Source organism: Melospiza georgiana, chromosome 26, assembly GCF_028018845.1.
Source record: "Melospiza georgiana isolate bMelGeo1 chromosome 26, bMelGeo1.pri, whole genome shotgun sequence".
Lineage (NCBI taxonomy): Eukaryota > Metazoa > Chordata > Aves > Passeriformes > Passerellidae > Melospiza > Melospiza georgiana.
This window is the reverse complement of record NC_080455.1, coordinates 4,495,772-4,515,377: the sequence shown is the minus strand read 5'-3', so window position 1 is coordinate 4,515,377 and position 19,606 is coordinate 4,495,772. Positions and strand designations below refer to the sequence as shown.

Sequence of the window (19,606 nt, the reverse complement as noted above, 5' to 3'; positions counted from 1 at the left end):
TGGCGGGAGAATCGCCCCGCGCAGGCGCAAAAGGCGTCGCCCGCGTCCAAGGACGGCTCGCGAGCTCTCGCGCATGCGCGGGAGAGGGGACCGGGGGCCGGCCGGCCGCGTGATGTAATCGCCGCTCCGGAGTTGGCGGCGCCGCGGCGCGAGTGGCCCGCCCGGGTCCCGGTGCGCATGCGCGCTGCGCCTCCCTCCCTTTCCCGCCCCCTCGCTCTCCCCTGCGCCCCGGGTCTCCTCCATTTTGTGCTGCGGCGGCAGCTGCGGCTCTCCCGCCTCGCCTTCTCCCCGCCTCGCCCCGCACGAACGAGTCCGAACCGCGGCCCATGGCGGAGAGTCACTCACCGGCCGGGCTGGCGGAGGCTGCGTCCCTGGCTGGGCCTGGCGTCCCCGGTTCGGAGTCGGAAAGCCGGCGGCGGCCGCTGAGCGAGCTGCGCGTGATCGACCTGCGGGCCGAGCTCAGGCAGCGCAACCTGGACAGCGGCGGCAACAAGAGCGTCCTCATGGAGCGCCTGAGGAAGGTGAGGGCGCTGGGGCTGCCTCGGGGTGCGTGGAGCGGCTGCGACCCCGGCCCGGCGGCACCGCTGAGGAAAATGGCGCCAAAGAGCGCTCGGCGCCCTGAGGGGATCGGTGCGAGCGCTCGGGGCCCTGAGGGGATCGGTGCGAGCGCTCGGCGCCCTGAGGGGATCGGTGCGAGCGCTCGGCCCTCTGAGGGGATCGGTGCGAGCGCTCGGGGCCCTGAGGGGATCGGTGCGAGCCTTCGGGGCCCTGAGGGGATCGGTGCGAGCCTTCGGGGCCCTGAGGGGATCGGTGCGAGCCTTCGGGGCCCTGAGGGGATCGGTGCGAGCCTTCGGGGCCCTGAGGGGATCGGTGCGAGTGCTCGGGGCCCTGAGGGGATCGGTGCGAGCGTTCGGCGCCCTGAGGGGATCGGTGCGAGCGCCCGGCGCCCTGAGGGGATCGGTGCGAGCCTTCGGGGCCCGGCGGGATCGGTGCGAGCGCCCGGCGCCCTGAGGGGATCGGTGCGAGCGTTTGGGCCCCGGCTGGGCTGGGCTGGGCTGGGCCGGCCCGGGCTCACCCTGTGACCGCTGCTGCTGTCACCGAGTGTCACCGAGCCCGCTCCGGTCCCAGCGCACGGTATTTCCAGCTTCGTGCACCACAGGGTTCTGCTGTTCTCTGAGCTGCTGGATTTACGGTTCTGTGCACTGTCTGTCGGGATTTTTGCTGCGTTTTTCTGGTAGTGTAGCTGGTAGCCCTTTCACTGTATCCTCATCACACCGCTGAGTGTGTTAATCCCATGAGGAATCCCTTCTCTGATCTCCTTGCTGTGTCTCTGAGCCGAGGTTTTTTTACCCTGTCAAAACAACCCGTGTGTCTGTGCTCAGTTCCAAATGCTCGTCACTTTCAAGATCTTGGCCATGCAAATCGCATTTATACACATCTGTCACCCCCAAACTCGTACTGCTATTTAACAACAACAGCTCTTTTTCTATTTTAGCCACTCTATCTTAAAAGAAGCGGCTTAATAATCTGTTTCTCATCAGAAAGCATTTTTAAGAACTTTAAGAGTTATCAGCAACTCAAGCCACGTGTAAAGTGGCATGTACAACATTTAAAATTTTGAAGCAACATATAGTTAATTATAGTTTACATATAACTGAAATACAATTATAGAGGCTTTCCATGGAGCTTATGCTGCAGCTGCTTGCTCTGTACTTGATACAATTCTCCTCATGGTCACAAATACAGAAACACCTGCATGTTACAGTTTCATCTGTAAGATTGATGATAAACAATTCCAAATGCTATAGGATTGGCCTTTTTTGCTGACAGTTTTCCCATAACCTTACACCAACATGTCACTGCCTTCTCCCTGCTTGTTGCTTTGCTCTGGTGGTTTTTTGTTTGTGTATCCAAGTTGCTGATTCATGGTTTGGAATTTTTTAGCCTCTGGTGTGCAGCTCTTAAACTCAACAAAAATGTACAAATGAAATTTTTAATGTCTATTTTTATATCTTTCTCTTTTGCCCCTATTAGGCTATTGAGGAGGAAGGAGGGAATCCTGATGAAATTCCAGTGGTTTCAGAAAATATCATGAAGAAAACTCCAAAAAGAACCAACAAAGGTAGTTAGAGAGACTTTTTATTACTGGATTTGGTTTACACAAAATGTAAATTTGTGAGATGAGACTCAACTGTTTTGCCAGCTAATTTGTTTTATTTTTATCATTACCTCTGATTTGGAATGATGGTGCAATTGCTAAAATGCAGGCTGAAATGTGAAATCTTGAATGCCACAACTCTGGGTGAAGGAGATCTTTTAAATCTTATTGATTTCCAAGTCTCAGAAAAACACCTGATGTCTGTTACAGCACCTTTAATGTGGGGATGGAAATAGATGAAATATTCCTCTTGGCTCTAAAATCCTTCTCACTTTTCAGTTGTGATGTGCTTGTAGTTTTTGAGGAAAATAAAATTCATAAAAGGTCAAACAGCTGCTTAGGTCTGAGTTTGAGGAGTTGCTCCTTGCTGCTGAAGCTGGTGTAGTGTTTTTAGTGATTTCAGTAATTCCATTAATTGGGATAATTCACACCCAGCTGGTGGGCAGAGCATTGCAGTGAAGCCCACAGGTAAAGTGGGGTTGTTTCAGTATTTTGTGTTGTGTTTTTGAGGGAAATAAAATTCATAAAAGGTCAAACAGCTGCTCTGACTTTGAGGAGTTGCTCCTTGGTGCTGAGGCTGGTGTAGTGTTTTCAGTAATTCATTAATTGGGATAATTCCCATAATGCCCATCTGGTGGGCAGAGCACTGCAGTGAAACCCCCAGCCAGAGTGGGGTTATTTCAGTATTTTATGATGTGTTTTGTTTGGTTGGTTTATTTTTCTTCTCATAAGTGTTGAGGTAATAAATTGCTGCAATCTGAGCTGAGCCCAATGTTCTGGGGAGGTCACAGAGCTTGAGCTGCTGCCAGGTGCTGGACTGTGACTTGTTTGTCACTTACTGGGTGCTCACAAACAGGGCAAAAACTGAAGGAAGCACCAACTCTGATGCAAAAGCAAAGCTTGAGGGGTGCAGTTATAATTTCTGCTCTCATTCTAATGATGATGATGTTGTTAGGACGTAGAGCAGATGAAGAAGGAGTGGAGGACAATGGCCTGGAGGAGGATTCTGGAGATGGACAGGTACAGGGGCTGCCTCTGGAGGGGATGATGGTGGCAAGTGGCTCTCAAGTCACCCTGACTGTGACAATGTCCTTTTTCTTCTTTTCACAGGATGATATTGAAGCAAGTTTGGACACCTTGCAGGACATTGACATGATGGATATCAGTGTGTTAGATGAAGCTGAGATAGACAATGGCAATGCAGTAGATTGTGGAGATGATTACAGTGCCCATAATATTCTTGACTCACTGTCTGATAGCAAAGAAAATGTTGATGCAGAAGTGAAAGAATTTCCAGATCAACCTACAGAGTTTGCTGTAGGTAACTTGGAGGCATCCCCACAATTTTCAGAAATGAAAGAAGAATCAAGAGAAATACCAATAGTGATGGTATGCATCTCTTTTGTGTGTGGAATCAGGGTTTTCTTTTTAAAATTTATTTATTTCTGGGTTAAATAGCAAAATGCTAAAGCTAAAAGAGTACTTGGGAAAAGAGCTAAAGAGTACTTGAGAAAATTTGGAGCTGTACTGGTTCTTTTGGTCGTTGCATTTCTTTTTACATATTTGTGGAAATATGTGTCTTAATTTTTAAAATACCTGAACGTTGTTTGTACATATGTGATTGTATTAATAGCAGTTTACAGAGTGTTTGTTTTTAATCATGCTTTGAACTCTGCTTCTCCTTATTATTTATAATGTATATATTATTCCTATTTTCATATTTTACAGAACATGTGAGGCATACAAATAGTTTAGCTTACTTTATCCTCAGCTGAACAGCACAATTCAGGGAATTATATTCAATGTTATTTTTCTGCTAAGATTGGGTGTTGCAGTTATTCAGTTGCTGAAAATGTTATTATGTTGACTTTCTGTGTTTATCTGGCTGTTGACACTGGGCTAGAGGATAATCCCTATCCCCTTGAGATAAATCAAGTGCTTTATCTCCTGAAATGTACAACAAAGCATTTGAAAAAATTCTTTCTGCCCCATCTAATGGGGGAGTATTGCTCTTTGTTGTGTGTCCACATTGACTACAAGGTTCAGAAGTTATGTATTTTTTTTCTAAAGCTGCAGAAATAAGTTTGGCCTCCTGTCCCCAGGCATATCCTTGTCCTACACAAATCAAATGGAAATACTCAGAAAAAAAGGGGGTTTTTTTTGAGTGAGTAAATATCTTGAGGCCAGGTCAGCTCCCATCATCTGCTTTCATCAGTGAAAGAAATAATTACGAAGTCCTGTAGGTTTTTTTGACTCTGTTGTTGCTGTAAATGACAGGGATAAAAATCAGATTTTGCTGTTGGAATCCCTATACTTAAAAGATTTTTGTGAGCTTACCATCATGGTTAAGAAATAATGAGAGATTTTATTCAGTTAGTGGTGGTTATCACTCAGTTTTTATCATTATTGGTTGTTTTGGGTGCTGGGTAACAGCTGTCAGTGCAAATACAAATCTTCATTTTCTCACTCAGATTTCACTCAAAATATTCCTTTATAAATAACAAGGTGTCTCCTGTTTATTTTTTAAAGGTAGAGTTTGAAGATGTTGGGAACAGTTTAGATGCTTCTTCATCAGATTTAACCATAATAAAGGTAAATGGTAGCCAGTTTTTCTTTACAAACAAAAAAAGCATAAAATACACAATATAGTACTGTATGCTGAAACTGTGTGTGTATAGTGGATGCATTCTTCCTCTGGAAAAAATGGGAATTAATACCTTTGGATTTATTCATAGAAACAAAGATTCCTTTATCAGATCATATATGTATATAAATATGTATATACATATATAAAATATATTTATGATGTATGTATCACAGTGAGTTTGGTGGTAGATTGGACTCCTTTTATCTGATATAAATACCAGCTCAGTGCCTTCCATTGTGTTTAACTTCCATTAAAAATGTACATATCCCAGGGTGAGAAGAAAGCTGGAACTGTCTATTCCTGAAATGCTGCCCTTGTTTCCAGATCACTCCTGGTAGGTTAAGAGCACCAGCTCCAGGTGAAGCTGGTGTTTCTGTTGATGCTGTTTTCAGAAATGAGACTTCAAAACACACAGGGTAAAGAAGGGTAACATGAAGATAATCTTTCCTTTATTCTGCTTGCATTTATTGATTTATTTATCCATGTGAATGTGTAACATGTGTTCAACAGGTGGCTGAATTTGAGAGGTTTTAAAGTTTTCACAGACTTCATACATAAAGTTTGAGGGTGTTAAAAACTCATCTTAAATTTTTCTTCTGAGAAATTTGTTTGAATTTCAATGTTTTCAAAGCTGAAATAGGCTAAATTATAGTAATGCTTTTACTGAATAATTTCTTGTAATGGGCTGATAAAAAATGTTATTCAGATTAGCATCTTGCTTATAAAATAATGATATTTCTCCTTTTAAAAATCTTTTTCACTACAGGAGCTTGAAGAGTTACCTTTGGAGCCAGGTACTGTTTGCTTTTGTTTGGTTACTTTGATTTATTTTTTTTTTTAAATGAAAAAAAAAATTCCTGGATATTTAAACAGTTTCATTCTTCATTTAGGCTTTTTGCGTCCCTGTTTGGTTTCTTTTGGTTCTTTTTTTTAATGCATTACTGTAGTGTACGTTATTATGATGGAAAATCCAGGTCATGCAGGGTCATAGAGATTGGAAACCCAGTCATATCACCAGATCTGTGAATAACCACCCTTGGAAAACTTGTTTAATGCCATGAAATGGTTCCCTAGAGCTGTTACTGCAGAGTGAAGTTAAGGAACGAGCCTTAAAGATGTAAAGGTTCTGAAAACAGATCTTGTGATATCACACTGTACAGTGGTTCTGTGAATAAATATAAATACAGGAGTGTAGGCAGTGCAAAGCTCTGGTGCAGAACAGAAATTCAGGAGTGACTGGACTTCAGAAGAAGGAGCACGCTGCCATCAGGAATTTGCTACAGATCTCACTCGCTGTCTGGACTGCATACACACTCAGAACCGTCAGAAGATGCCCAGTTCTCATGTTGGACTGTCTCTGCTAAAAGAACTCAACAGAAATTTGGAAAATTGAACTCTCAGTGCCTTGATACGTTCAGTTAAGCATCTCGGACTCTGGAAGCTAACTAGAGAAGAAACAGAGCTGAACGATTTGCTGAAGAATATGAAGGCTGAGCCTGAAGTTTTTTGTTAAATCTGTGGGGGCATTTTTCTTGGCTGTTGAGGTGCTAGGGCTGATTTGTCAGGGTGTGAGAGAGCAGTTAGCGTGGTAGGCGTAACACTGTGTACACTAGGGTTTTCCAATCTCTGTGTAGCTTAGCAGTTCTCTTGGTGTTAGTGTGGCAGCCATGCCAGTTCCACATTTGTGATTTGCTGTATTTCCCTGGTGATTAAATCTTGTGCCATTCTATTCCTGTTAAATCCGTAGAAAATGAGAAAATACTCGACATTTTGGGGGAAACTTGTAAATCTGAGCTACTTAACGAAGAACAACCTCCCGAAGCGGAGCGGCCGCGTGCGCAGGAAGCCAGTAACGCGGGGCCAGGCAAGAGGCTGGCTGAGGAAGAGGACGCTCTCGCTGCCGCTCAGCTGGAGGAAGATGCTTTAGCTTTGGACAGCAAATCGGCCCAAGCTTTGGCAAGGAAGGAAGCAAAGCGTTTAGTGGTAGCAAAAGGGGAGACAAGTGAACAGAGCCCCGAGGAAGAGGCCCCGGACTCTGAAGGTGTAGTGGTAGAGACCCTAAGCGATCAGAGTAGCAAACGCTCCCAAGGCCTGGAAGCCTCTAGTGGGGAGGCAGCGGAGAAAGGCGCAGGTGCCGAAGCCAGAGATAGCAAAGAAGATGGCAAGAGAGCAGAAGACAAAGCTAATTCAGAGGAATCTTCCCCTGCCACTAAAGAGTCCTCAGCCAGTGAGGGCGGTGATCAGAAAAAGAGGTTTGTTTTTTCTCCGTTCTAGACCAGATGCTATCTTTTATCATTGGTCCTTAAGTGATGCGAATAAGCTGTTTCCTTCAATTGGCCTCCGAGACTGATGAAATTGTAGCCTATTCCTAAAGGTCTCTTTTATTTCTCCATGTGTAGATATATTTTTTTTTTTCTTAAGAACAGTGGGTTTGATTTCTTTCCTTCCTCAACCTTCAAAGGTTGTTTTCCCAAATTACTCTTATTTCTGTCATCTAATGTGCTGGTTTGGCCAGGAAGAAATGGGAAACAGAATTGTCCGTTTAGGGGTACAAATCCCTATTTCCTGTCACTCTTCTAGAAAATTGCCAATAATAGTGTTTATTTTGGAACTAATTTACTGGTAGGTATCCAATTTTAGTTGTGCTGTCTAGAATTAATGGTCTTTTTGCATATGATCTCTTGAGTAATGTGGTGTTTTGTCTTTAGCCCTGTTGAAGACAAAGATACAAAGGCAGTCACAAAAGATGAGAAAGGTAGGTGCATGTTTGGGGGTTTTTTGGTTTTTTTATTTTCAAAGGACTTGGAGTGAAAAAGAGGACTGTTAATTCAGTGAACCCTCAATGCAGTTGTAACACAGCCCTTCAAACTATAACTAAAATACCAGTTCTTTGTAACTTCTGTAACATTATTAACAAACAGAGTTGAGTTTTAAATAAGTATTTTTTTGTGATTTAACATTTGATACTTTGTAATTTTCCTTAAAGTAATTGAAGTGCAGGAAGAAAATCTGTAGCTACAAACTTTTTAAGAGTTTCAAATGTACATTTACTATGGAGAGTTTTATGAAGGAAAAATGTGGAGGAGTTAGGGTTCTGAATTTTGTTCTCCTGCATTTGTGTTTCATGTGGTCTTTTATGTTTTTTGTGCCTCAGGCCGTGTGGGAAGTGGTTCTGGCAGAAATTTGTGGGTTAGTGGACTTTCCTCCTCTACTAGAGCTACAGATTTGAAGAACCTTTTCAGCAAGTATGGAAAGGTATGTAGTGGATATGTAAATTAACAAACCAGAAAGTGGTAGTTATTTTTATTCAATTTTATTTTGTTTTTTACAATCCCACTCACCCTTCTCTGTGTATATCTGCCTTAAGCTACTGCCCTGCTCAGCAACTTGAAGATGAATTTTCTGAGCTGCATTATTGAAGGGGGCATTGATTGAACTAAATGGCTTTTAGAAGTCCTTTCCCATCCAAATCTTTCTAAGAAATGGTCATTAAGTTAGAATTTATTTAGTGACAGACCTGCAAACACAGAATATTTTGTTTTTTCCCAAAGGTGGTTGGTGCAAAAGTGGTGACAAATGCTCGCAGCCCTGGCGCTCGCTGCTATGGCTTTGTGACAATGTCAACTTCTGAGGAGGCCACCAAGTGCATTAATCACCTCCACAGAACAGAGCTGCATGGTAAAATGATTTCTGTGGAAAAGGTAAGTGGCAGCTACTTCATGACATTGTAAGAAAATAAAATCATGAAGTTTTAATCTCTGTCTCTGACTATGGAATTCTTTCTGGCTGAATTTCTAGGCAAAAAATGAACCAGCAGGAAAAAAGCCTTCTGACAAAAAGGAAGGTGAAACAAGGAAGGAAAAAGACAGGCACCATTCTGCAGAGTCCAAATCTGAGAAGTAAAGTGTTGTTTTGTATTTTATGATACTTAAAGACCACTTATTTCAAATTCAGCCAGGTGACCAAGTTGAACAGTAACTGTAATAAATCTTGGTTTAATGTTTTATCCTGCACTTGAAATAGGAATAATGCTTGGAAAATGGATGTTTTACAGTAGTAAGGGCATCTAAACTGGCTCTCTGTCCAGAAATAAAAAGCTCTTTAGTGTTAGTATAAAAACTTGTTAGCTATATAAGGAGATACTAAATCAAATTATTTATACATAAACCATTATTTTTACCAGTCATTTGTCCTCTGTTTTGACTCTATCTTGGACTCTTCTTTTAACTGACAAATATTTCTAGGATTTAGTCAATCTTTCTGGTAGACTGTATGGTTAGGGAGTGATACTTCCAACATTGGTTTTTCAAGTGGTTTGTTGCTTTTGAAAGAGGCATTTTGCTTTCCTGCTTTTTGTAGATCTGTTGGTATTAAGAAGGAGGAGAAGATTGACAAAAAAGAGGATGCTAAGAAATCAGAAAAAGATGAAAAAGAAGGAAAAGAAAAGGATGAACAAAAGACTGGATCTTCTGATAGATCCAGGGCAAGCAAATCAGGTGATGCTGGCTGTCTTTCAGAAATGTTTTCAAGGATACTTGTACATTATTAGATGTGATCGATAATTCAGTAAAAAGGAACTTACTTAGTAAAACTGGCACAAACATCAGAAAACACCTTGAAAATTTTTACTTCAATTTCTAATAACTTAAAACAGTTTCCATAATTCTTATGGAATTGTCACTGGGTTTAGACCTGACACTGTGTGTGGTTTGTGTCCTTTTTTGGGCTTTTTTTTTTTTTTTTTCAACTGTGGCAAATAATGTATTTTCTGGACAGAATAATTAAATTAAATTTGTATTCTTTTAGCTGTCATCCCTGCCAGAAAATACTGCTGTAATTTTTGATAAATTTACTGCTTCCATCCTCATGTTGGCCAAATCTTGGCAAGCTATTTAAATCATTAATAAGTTCCATAAGTTATTAAAAACCTCATTAAAATAACTTTTTACTATTTAGTGTCCTCACAGTTTTGAATCTTGCAAGAATTGCTGAATGTCTTTTGTACCATTTATTTTGGCTCTGTTTTGTTTTCTAGCAAGTCGAGGAACAGAGAGGACAGTGGTAATGGATAAATCTAAAGGAGAGCCAGTAATTAGTGTGAAAACCTCTGCATCAAAAGAGAGGGTAAGGCCAACTTGCAGAGAAGCTTTTGTGTAAAAACAGGTGCCAAATAGGTTTATGTGCTCAGAGATGAAGGGGTACAATTTGGTACAATTATCCTTTTGGAAAGGCCTCAGGGCTTTAATGATGTGGCAGAGGGGAAATGCTTCTGTTTCACCTTTTTTATACTTTTCTACTGCTGACCTAGTGGAAGAAGTCGAGTTGCAGTATGAAAATGGTGTTAGGATGATGTGTTTCCCTGAGCTTGGAATGTTATTGGTGTGTGTTGTTTGAAATCACTGCAAGTCAGGTTGTGTTCCTTTAGTATTTATTTGTAATATTTAGAAGTTCTGCTCAAATTTGGGGTACTTTTCCCTGGAATTCCACTGTTTTTACCTCTGGGAAAGGCATGGCAGCCTGTTTTGTTCAGGTTGACATAGCGTAGGTAATTGCCTAGGAAATGCACCGTGTTCAGCTCGTGCCTTGTTCTGATTCATCTCAGAGCACAAAGAGCCAGGACCGCAAATCGGAGAGCAAGGAAAAGCAGGATATTTTATCCTTTGATAAAATCAAGGAGCAGCGAGAACGGGAACGGCAGAGGCAGAGGGAGAGAGAAATCAGGGAGACGGAGAGGCGCCGGTGAGTTCCCAGCACCTCTGAACTTTAAATGACATTTTTTACCTCTTACCTGTACCTTTAACTCCCTTACCTTTCTCTGTTTTTGTTCAAAGCAGTGCTGTGCTGATTCTCCAACAGTGACATCTCAGATTGATTTCAGACTAATTACTATTTCAGATTGGTTTAATACTAATTACTGCTAGGACAGACATAATGCCAAGTGATGGAGGATTTTACTGCTGAAATCAATGCTCTCATGAGACTTCCATAGATGCTTTCAGGCTTTGTCTTCCACTTGACTGGATTTCAATTTCCTTGATTTTTTCCCCTGAAGCTTGTAAATACTTTTTGTGCATCAGATTTGTCTTAGGACTTGCTGTACTCTCTGAAAGCTTTTTCAGACCTGACTTAAGAGTAGATACTGTGTTACTTAAGCAAAGGTGAAAATTTCTGCATCTGTCATTTGTATGGAGTTTTTTATTTTCCCTTAAGCTTAATTGCAAAGAAGGGGGAGAACATAACAAGGGGAAAACGAAACAAGAAACACAACCTAAAGCAAAGAAGCAGTAAAGCTTGGACTGAAGAATCTCAATTAAAAACTAAATATCTCTTTTAAATTAGAGAGAGAGAGAGGCGAGACCGGGAGCAACGCCTCGCAGCCATCCACGAGCGCGATGAGAGACAGAGGCTGCAGAGGGAGCGGGAGCGGCTGGAATTCCAACGGCAGCGCCTGGACAGAGAGCGCCTGGAGAGGGAGAGGCTGGAGAGGGAGAGGATGCACATAGAGCAGGAGAGGAGACGGGAGCAGGAGAGAATCCAGAGGGAGAGGGAGGAGCTGCGGCGGCAGCAGGAGCAGCTGCGCTACGAGCAGGAGCGGAGATCCGCCATGAGGAGGCCTTATGATCCTGATAGCAGGTGAGGAGCAGGGCAGTGGGCCTCCAGACTCCTCAGCCACATCCCCTTGGGGAGCCTGTGGGAATGGGGAGCACTCTGGATAAAGCAGTCATGGGAGCTCACAGCTAAAAGACCCTTTAGGTGCTGCTTCTAACACTAATAAAATTTGAAGAGCAAATACTGTGCTTGTCCACTTGTAAGCCTTGTTCAAGTCTACTCTTCTTTCCCAGAGAGGGATGACCAAGAGTAGTAACAACACAGAGTTGTTACTTTTTTGAGTAATAGAGAGTAGAATAGTAATAATAGAGTAGTAGAGTTGTGCTAATAGAGTAGTAGTAGTAGAGTGGTACGATTAGAGTTAATAGAGTAGTACTAATAGAGTTAATAGAATAGTAGAGTTGTTTGTATTAACTCTAAATGGTAAGGGAAAAAATACTCATTCTCTTCTCACATCACCACGTACTAAAATTAAGCTATTTTTGGTAAACCAAATTTTCTCTGAAACCAAAATGCGACTCGTGCTTAACACACGTAGATTTTTAATTCCTGGGTTGGATGAGGTTTGAGAGAGCAGGAAAGGGGAGGTGTTTCTGGGGCTGCTGCTGATGTGAGCCCTGTGTGTGCAGGAGGGATGACCCCTACTGGTCCGAGGCCAAGCGCCTGGCGCTGGATGACCGCTACCACTCGGACTTCGGCCGCCAGGATCGCTTCCACGACTTCGACCACCGCGACCGCGGCCGCTACCAGGAGCACTGCTTGGACAGGTTGGCAAGGCACTGCCTCTTCTTCTCCTTCCTGTGCCTTCAGAGAAATTTGGTGTCTTGTTTTGGCTTGATTTGGTGTCTTCTTGGTGTCAGCAGAGTAAAAGGAATCACTCCTGTGCATTTCTCGTGTCTGATTGCACATGTGCTTGTAATCCTTTGTTTCCGTGGGTTAGGGACTATGGAAAGAGGGCGACCCACGTGGTAGGGAGGAATGATGAGGAGGACTCCATCTTACCAGAAGGCTAATCAATTACTTTATTATACTATATTATTCTCTACTATACTACATTACATCTAAACTGAATCTGCCAGACACTCAACTGCCCGGAATCTCATGACTGTCAGCCCACAGTCCTGACACACACACACACCTCTGGCCCTGACAGGCCAAGGAACCAAAACACCATCACTGTGGGTAAACTATATCCATATTGCATTCTGCTTTGGCACAACACAGGGACAGCAAATAAGATTAGAATTGGTTTTTCTTTCTCTGAGGTTCAGAGAATGTGAATGTTAGAAATATTCTCTGGAAGAACTGTGCCTTGCTTTTCTCTGTGAAGAGAAATGTGGCTACAAGGGACATAGAGGCTGCATAAAGATTATAAGCCAAGTCCTAGTGCAGTCTGCCATGATGTTGATGGAGATACAACAGCTCCTCTCAAGCTGTATGGAAGTCTGCTTTATGAATCCCTAAGACTTAGCCTTTTCCTATTGCTTTAAAACTTTCCCTGTTTTCATCTTTGCAGCCTGGCTAATGCAGGTTTTTAGCACCACAGAATGGAAAATACTTTCTCCATGGTGCCATTGAGATTTCTGTTTGCTCTCAAGGGATCTCTGGTGAAAACTGTGCTGTTTGTTTTTTGCTTGTAACTCTTTTCTGACACTGGTAGATTCACTCAGTGTTCTCCCTTGGTGTCACTGAGTACCTGGCCATCCTCAGTGCTGTCTTTTTTACCCATATTACAGTGATAGGTGTTAGTTTTATCTCTTTTTATGCGATGAAATAAGAACTCTTTTGAGTTATCTTGCCACTGAACATTAGCATCCAGATTTACAGCCTAATGAAAGTTAACTTTTCATGTGTTATTTCATGCAGACCCTGGAATTAGAATAACAATGTTGATTCAACTGGAACTTTTCTTTTTTGTTCCAGGAGAGACTGTGCAAGGGGAATTCCAGATCGAGATGGACAGGTATGTTACAACCAAATTACTGCTTCAGTTAAAAACCAAACCAAGCTGACCCCAAAGCAGAAAGGACACAGTGTGCACACAACACAAACACAATCCTTTCACCTGAGATACTTGAGCAGAACTAATTTTGTGTGCTAATAAGGATAAAGTAAATCATTAGGTTACCTGCTTTCTGGGGTGGTAGCCTGAGATACAGGCAAGGGGAAACCTCTGAGTGATGGGAGCATCTTTTCAGGCTGATGTGTGGTAGTAAAAGCTTTTTCATTGACCATCTTAGGTGTTAAGAGAGAGCTGCTGTACTTACTTTGCTGGCAATGGATGCCTTCTCTCACATTTATCTAAGTGAAACAAGGCTGTAAAAGGACAGGTGTGAAAATCAATGCCACAATGGGATTCAAAACCTTTCATTTCTGAAGAGAGGTAGGAAGTGAGCAGATATTCTATACAAAAATTTAAAATCTGAAGCCAAGAACATAAACCTTAAAAAACCTTAGCAAACAAAAAAGATCTCTCCCACCAGCGAAAAATAAACATCTGGAATGAGCCATGCCCTACAACAGAACCTTGAAAAAATGAGACAGCTATAAATTTTTTACCAAAAAGCCAAATTTTTGCAATCCTAGAATGTTGGGAAGGATGAAAGTTTGACAAGAAAATCTCACAGATATGTATACTTAGCAGAAAGATTTTTAAATGTAGAGTCTGATGAAGGAATAGAGATGGAAGCAAGTTTTGATATAGAAGAAAAGAATTGCTGAGCCAGTCTTACTGGATAACCAAGGAGGCAAAGGGTGTGTTAGTTAGGAGGGGTTTTTATGGCTTAGAGCAAAGGATAAATCCACCTCAAAGATGTTTTTACTGAGCAGAAAGATAGCACAGGCAAACAAGTCAGCAAAGTTGCAAGTAGAAAAAAAGTCTCAGAATTTTCCACTGCAAGAAAACTGAAAAACAACTTCTAGATCAAACTGTAATGTACTAACTTTTAGTGATTGGAGAATAGTAACATGAATATGGTAATTTCAGTAGTTATGATGGGCTATAGATAATAGTTAAGGTATAGATTGGTTGTACTGTATTAAGATGCTCAGCAAAGAAAAGTATATAATGCATTGTGACCAAAAGAAAAGTCTATAATGCATTGGTAACCTAAACTAAGGGTCTCCAGGCCTGCCTGCTGCTGGAGCTGACAGCTGTAGGCACAGCTCTGTCACCCACCACCCTGGACTGCTGTAATGTCTCAGATACAATAAACTGCATTTTGAACAGCTGCCTGGAGTCCTGCATCTCTCATTTAGGCTCTTAAAGTGGCACCCAACGTGGGGCACCATTAGCAAGAGCCTGAATGAGGGATGCAGGTCTGCTGGCCTGGCTGCAGATGGAGCTGACAGCTGTAGGCACAAGCTCTGTCACCCATGACCCTGTAATGTCATATATGTAATAAACTGCATTTTGAAGAGCTGCCTGGAGTCCCACATCTCTCATTTAGGCTCTTACAGTGGCGCCCAACGTGGGGCCCCATTAGCAAGAGCCTGAATGAGGGATGTGGGACTCCAGGCCTGCCTGCAGCTTGGGCTTACAACTGCAGGCACAGGCTCTGTCACCCACAACCCTGGACTGCTGTAATGTCTTGGATACAATAAACTGCATTTTGAAGTGCTGCCTGGAGTCCCACATCTCTGATTTAGGCTCTTACAGTGGTACCCAAGTGGGGCACCATTAGCAAGAGCCTGAATAAGGGATGCAGGTCTGCTGGCCTGTCTGCAGCTGGAGCTGACAGATGTGGGCACAGCTCTGTCACCCACAATCCTGGATTGCTGTAACCTCTTGGATACAATAAACTGCATTTTGAAGAGCCCCTGGAGTCCCACATCTCTCATTTAGGCTCTTACAGTGGCGCCCAACGTGCGGTGCCATCAAAAAGAGCCTGAATGAGGGCTGTGGGTCTCCAGGCCTGGCTGCAGCTTGGGCTGATAGATGTGGGCTCAGGCTCTGTCACCCACAACCCTGGACTGCTGTAATGTCTTGGATGCATTTTAAAGAGCCACCTAGAGTCCCACACCCCTCATTTAGGCTCTTACACTAGCAGAAAACCTTTGTTGGTGTTTGTGACTGTGTCCTGCTTGCCTTGCAGCACTACCCCGACGAGCGGCACGGGGGCCCCGAGCGGCACTCCCGGGACAGCTGGGGGGGCTACGGCTCCGACAGGAGGATGAGTGAGGGAAGAGGGATCCCCCCACAGACCCGGTTAGTGCCTCCCACAGCAGGGAAGTGATTTGGGGTTCTTCACATCTCCTCAGTGAGCCTTTGGAGGGTGACAGCACAAGGAGCTTGACAAGTGTGAATCCTCTCTCCAGATATTTGAGCATCTGCAGGAGCAGGGAATTGCCACGTGAAGCTCTGTAGTGAGTAAAGAGCTGCTCAGTTAGCTCAGCTCCTGACTGTGCTTCTCCTGTAAATAACTTTCATTTCTACAGATGAGATTCAGTCTGTTTCTACAGTAAGGGCTACACAACTCTCATTCATGGCCAGTGGTCAGGTTTTAAAGGAAATTGAGTGAAAAGTCTGCAGTGGTGGGGTAGAGAACTTGGACTCACCTGAATTGTAGTGGTTTCTCTTTAAACCAGTGAATCAAGCTGGGCTTATTCCAGCTGCATGATTTTTAGACAGAGGAGTGGCAGCCAATGAATTGATCCATGCCTGAGTATTTCAGTCCATTGCAATATCCGTGATGTCTCTGGATGAAAAAAGCCCAGTTTTGTTGTGTGAAGGATGCTGTTCAGCATTGTCTGTCATTGTTTCTCTTTGAGTGGTTGGGTGGCTACAGCTGTAGCTTGATTAACCATTTAACACACTTTGGCATGGGGTATGGTGTTTGGCTTTACCCTGTGCTGCTCAGTGGGTAGGGGACATACCTAGAAGATGTTCTTTTATTTTTTTAAGAGATGGACGTGACTGGGGAGATCATGGTCGAAAGTTAGAGGGGCATCAAGATCGTACATGGCAGGGAAATGTGGATGGAGGAGTGATGGGACGGGATCATGAGAGATGGCAAGGTACACTTGCTGCTTACCAGTGTGATTGTGGTTCTTTTCTGTGAATTACTGCTGCTGAACCTTCTAGTGGTAGTTAAATTACTGAGAAATCAAATGAAATTCTGGGAACAAGGTGACATTTGTATTAGGGAAACACAAAAACTTGTCTTTTTCTTTTTTTTTTTTCTTTCCCTTTTTTTCTCTTTTTGAATTAGGTGGTGATAGAAGCATGCCTGGTCAGTCAGGACCAGGCCATGGGATGACTCGAGGAGGGACATCAGGGTAAGAACCTCTGTCAGAATGTTTATAATGCTTTTATAATACTTTGGTCTGTATAAGCCTGGATTGGCAAGGGGGAAGAAAAACCCCAACAAATTAAAGAAACACCTTTCAGAGTGTAGGAATATACCCCCTGTTGATGGAGTGACTAAATTATTCTTTGTCTGCTTAAAAAGGCAAAAAGCCCAGAAGTTTCTCCCCATGACTGTAGATCAATCACTTTATTGTACTAATACTAAATTCTGCTCTTCAGAAAAACCCATCACCCTTGCCACACAGTCCAACACAGCTTTGATGTAATTAGTCAATCCCTCCAGACACCATTCAGTGTCCAAGTAAGAAATCACCCTTTGCTAAATAAATCTCCTTAACCAATTCCACATATGCACAACATATGTGCAGCAAGTGATAAAAATTGTTTCTCATTTTCTCTGAGCTTTCTCAGGAAAAGCCTCCAAACACCATCCCCAGAGTCCAGTTAAGAAATCACCCTTTGCTAAACAAATCTCCTTAACTGGACTGTGGTGATGGTGTTTGGAGGGTGTTCCTGGGGATCTGTGAGAAAGCTCAGGGAAAATGAGGAACAATTCTTACCTTCCCTTGCTGCACCTGTTGTTGTGCACATGTGGGATGGGTTAAGGGGATTTATTTAGCCAAGGGTGATTTCTTAACACCCTTTTCTTACTCACCCTCTGATTTCTTAATCACCCTTTGCTAAACAAATCTCCATAACCCATTCCACATCTGCACCAAGATAAGAATTGGATCTCATTTTCCCTGAGCTGTCTCAGCTCCCCAGGAGCGCCCTGGCAGGGAGCTCTGTCTGTCTGTCTGTCCGTCCAGAGGTGTGTGATGCCCCGGCAATGAGCTGTGTCTGTCTGTCTGTCTGTTCAGAGGTGTGTGATGCCCCGGCAATGAGCTGTGTCTGTCTGTCTGTCTGTCTGTCCAGAGGTGTGTGATGCCCTGGCAGCGAGCTGTGTCTGTCTGTCTGTCTGTTCAGTGCTGCCCTGGCAGTGAGCTCTGTCTGTCTGTGTGTCTGTCTGTCTGCTCAGTGCTGCCCTGCTGTCGTTGCAGGTGTGGAGCTTTCTCTGGGAGCCTCTGTCTGTGTGTCTGTCTGTGTGTCTGTCTGTGTGTCTGTCTGTGTGTCTGTCTGTGTGTCTGTCTGTGTGTCTGTCTGTGTGTCCGTCTGCTCAGCGCTGCCCTGCTGTCGTTGCAGGTGCGGAGCTTTCTCCGGGAGCCTCTGTCTGTCTGTGTGTCTGTCTGTGTGTCTGTCTGTCTGTGTGTCTGTCTGTCTGTCTGCTCAGCGCTGCCCTGCTGTCGTTGCAGGCGCGGAGCTTTCTCCGGGAGCCTCTGTCTGTCTGTGTGTCTGTCTGTCTGTCTGTCTGTCTGTCTGTGTGTCTGCTCAGCGCTGCCCTGCTGTCGTTGCAGGCGCGGAGTTTTCTCTGGGAGCCTCTGTGTGTCTGTGTGTCTGTCTGTCTGTCTGTCTGCTCAGCGCTGCCCTGCTGTCGTTGCAGGCGCGGAGTTTTCTCCGGGAGCCTCTGTGTGTGTGTCTGTCTGTCTGTCTGTGTGTCTGTCTGCTCAGCGCTGCCTGCTGTCGTTGCAGGCGCAGAGCTTTCTCCGGGAGCCTCTGTCTGTCTGTGTGTCTGTCTGTGTGTGTGTCTGTCTGTCTGTCTGTCTGTCTCTCTGCTCAGCGCTGCCCTGCTGTCGTTGCAGGCGCGGAGCTTTCTCCGGGAACCTCTGTCTGTCTGTGTGTCTGTCTGTCTGTGTGTCTGTGTGTGTGTCTGTCTGTGTGTCTGTCTGTGTGTCTGTGTGTCTGTCTCTCTGCTCAGCGCTGCCCTGCTGTCGTTGCAGGCGCGGAGCTTTCTCCGGGAGCCAGGGCCCGGCCGTGCAGGGCCAGGCTGTGCCCGGGGTGTTTGCAGGCGCCCAGAGGAGCCCCAGGCTGGGTGAGCCGCGCTTCAGCCGCCGCTACTGACGCCTCCCGTGCCCCAGGGGGGGTTTAATGCCCCCCGACCGTGGCTGGGAGTTTTATTATTAACCCAGGGTCACCTTGAGGTTGTGATTCTAAAAATGCCAGACTGCTGCTGTGCTGTAGCCAAATCCTGTGTCAACTTTGGTTTGGGGTTGGTTTGGTTTGGTTTTATTTTTTTGTTTGTTTGTTTGTAATGAACATGGTGTTGGTCAGACATCGCTTTTAAGTTTCTGTAAGTGAAACATTCCATTTTTCAGAAATAATAAAATTGGTTTATGGCTACTGGTTTTTGGTTTTGGAGTCTTTGTCTCTTTAATGTCTTTGAAACCTCTCACAAGGTCCACGATCTGCTTTTAGCACTGTGAGATTTGAAGAGAAGTGATAGATCTGAGGCCTGGCAGACTCTGCCTGTCTTTAATTATTTCCTTTGTGCCGATATTCTTTCCACATTTCCATTTTAGTTTTCTGTCATTACAGGGTTAGAAAAAGGAGGAGGAAGAATGAAAGCTGTGAGAAAGGGGAAGGAGAGAGAGGATGAAGAAGAAGGAAGGAGGCCTGAAAAGTAGGATTGAGTTCAGTCTAGGGCTCAGTGCTCACCTTGTTCACCTCCCTCTGATGCTGATAGCCTGCTCTGTTCATTGCTTTGCACCTTCAGCATAAAAACCTAAAAGCCAAACATGAGAATGCTTGAGAATTCAATGAGAATTTCTTCCATCCCCCTCTGGCTTCCTGTTCCTATGTTTTAATTCCTTGCTTTAAAATTTCTTATTCATACACATACTGAAAAATAATATTAATTTATAGAATACCTGAGGGTTTCTCCAAATAACCCTGTTCATCTGTATAATACACAGAAATTTTAGAAGGTAAGGAATTCTGAGTACAGATACATATAGCTCTTAAACATACAAATATCACTTTTATATATATATATGTAAAAATTAAGCAT

The 19,606-nt window shown here is 43.8% G+C and overlaps 1 protein-coding gene across 3 annotated transcripts; it reads left to right on the top strand.

The window, feature by feature from the left end:
* The first annotated feature begins 210 nt into the window (after positions 1 to 210).
* On the top strand, positions 211 to 18,944 carry LOC131093557 (scaffold attachment factor B1-like). 3 transcript variants are annotated; one of them, XM_058040765.1, is made up of 21 exons: positions 211 to 521; positions 2,035 to 2,122; positions 3,114 to 3,178; positions 3,269 to 3,547; positions 4,688 to 4,750; positions 5,572 to 5,599; positions 6,553 to 7,057; positions 7,514 to 7,560; positions 7,960 to 8,060; positions 8,357 to 8,506; positions 8,604 to 8,704; positions 9,165 to 9,301; positions 9,841 to 9,929; positions 10,408 to 10,544; positions 11,145 to 11,438; positions 12,044 to 12,181; positions 13,338 to 13,377; positions 15,509 to 15,621; positions 16,318 to 16,430; positions 16,625 to 16,691; positions 18,015 to 18,944. In XM_058040765.1, exons 1-21 carry the CDS (start codon positions 327 to 329, stop codon positions 18,658 to 18,660), a joined length of 3,396 nt encoding a protein of 1,131 aa, XP_057896748.1. In that variant the 5' UTR covers positions 211 to 326; the 3' UTR covers positions 18,661 to 18,944. The 3 variants fall into 3 exon arrangements, 2 of the variants coding, with proteins under 2 accessions (XP_057896748.1, XP_057896749.1); XM_058040766.1 differs by having other exon boundaries at positions 212 to 521; positions 18,540 to 18,944; XR_009115592.1 differs by lacking the exon at positions 16,318 to 16,430 and having other exon boundaries at positions 212 to 521; positions 18,015 to 18,036.
* Positions 18,945 to 19,606: the final 662 nt, after the last annotated feature.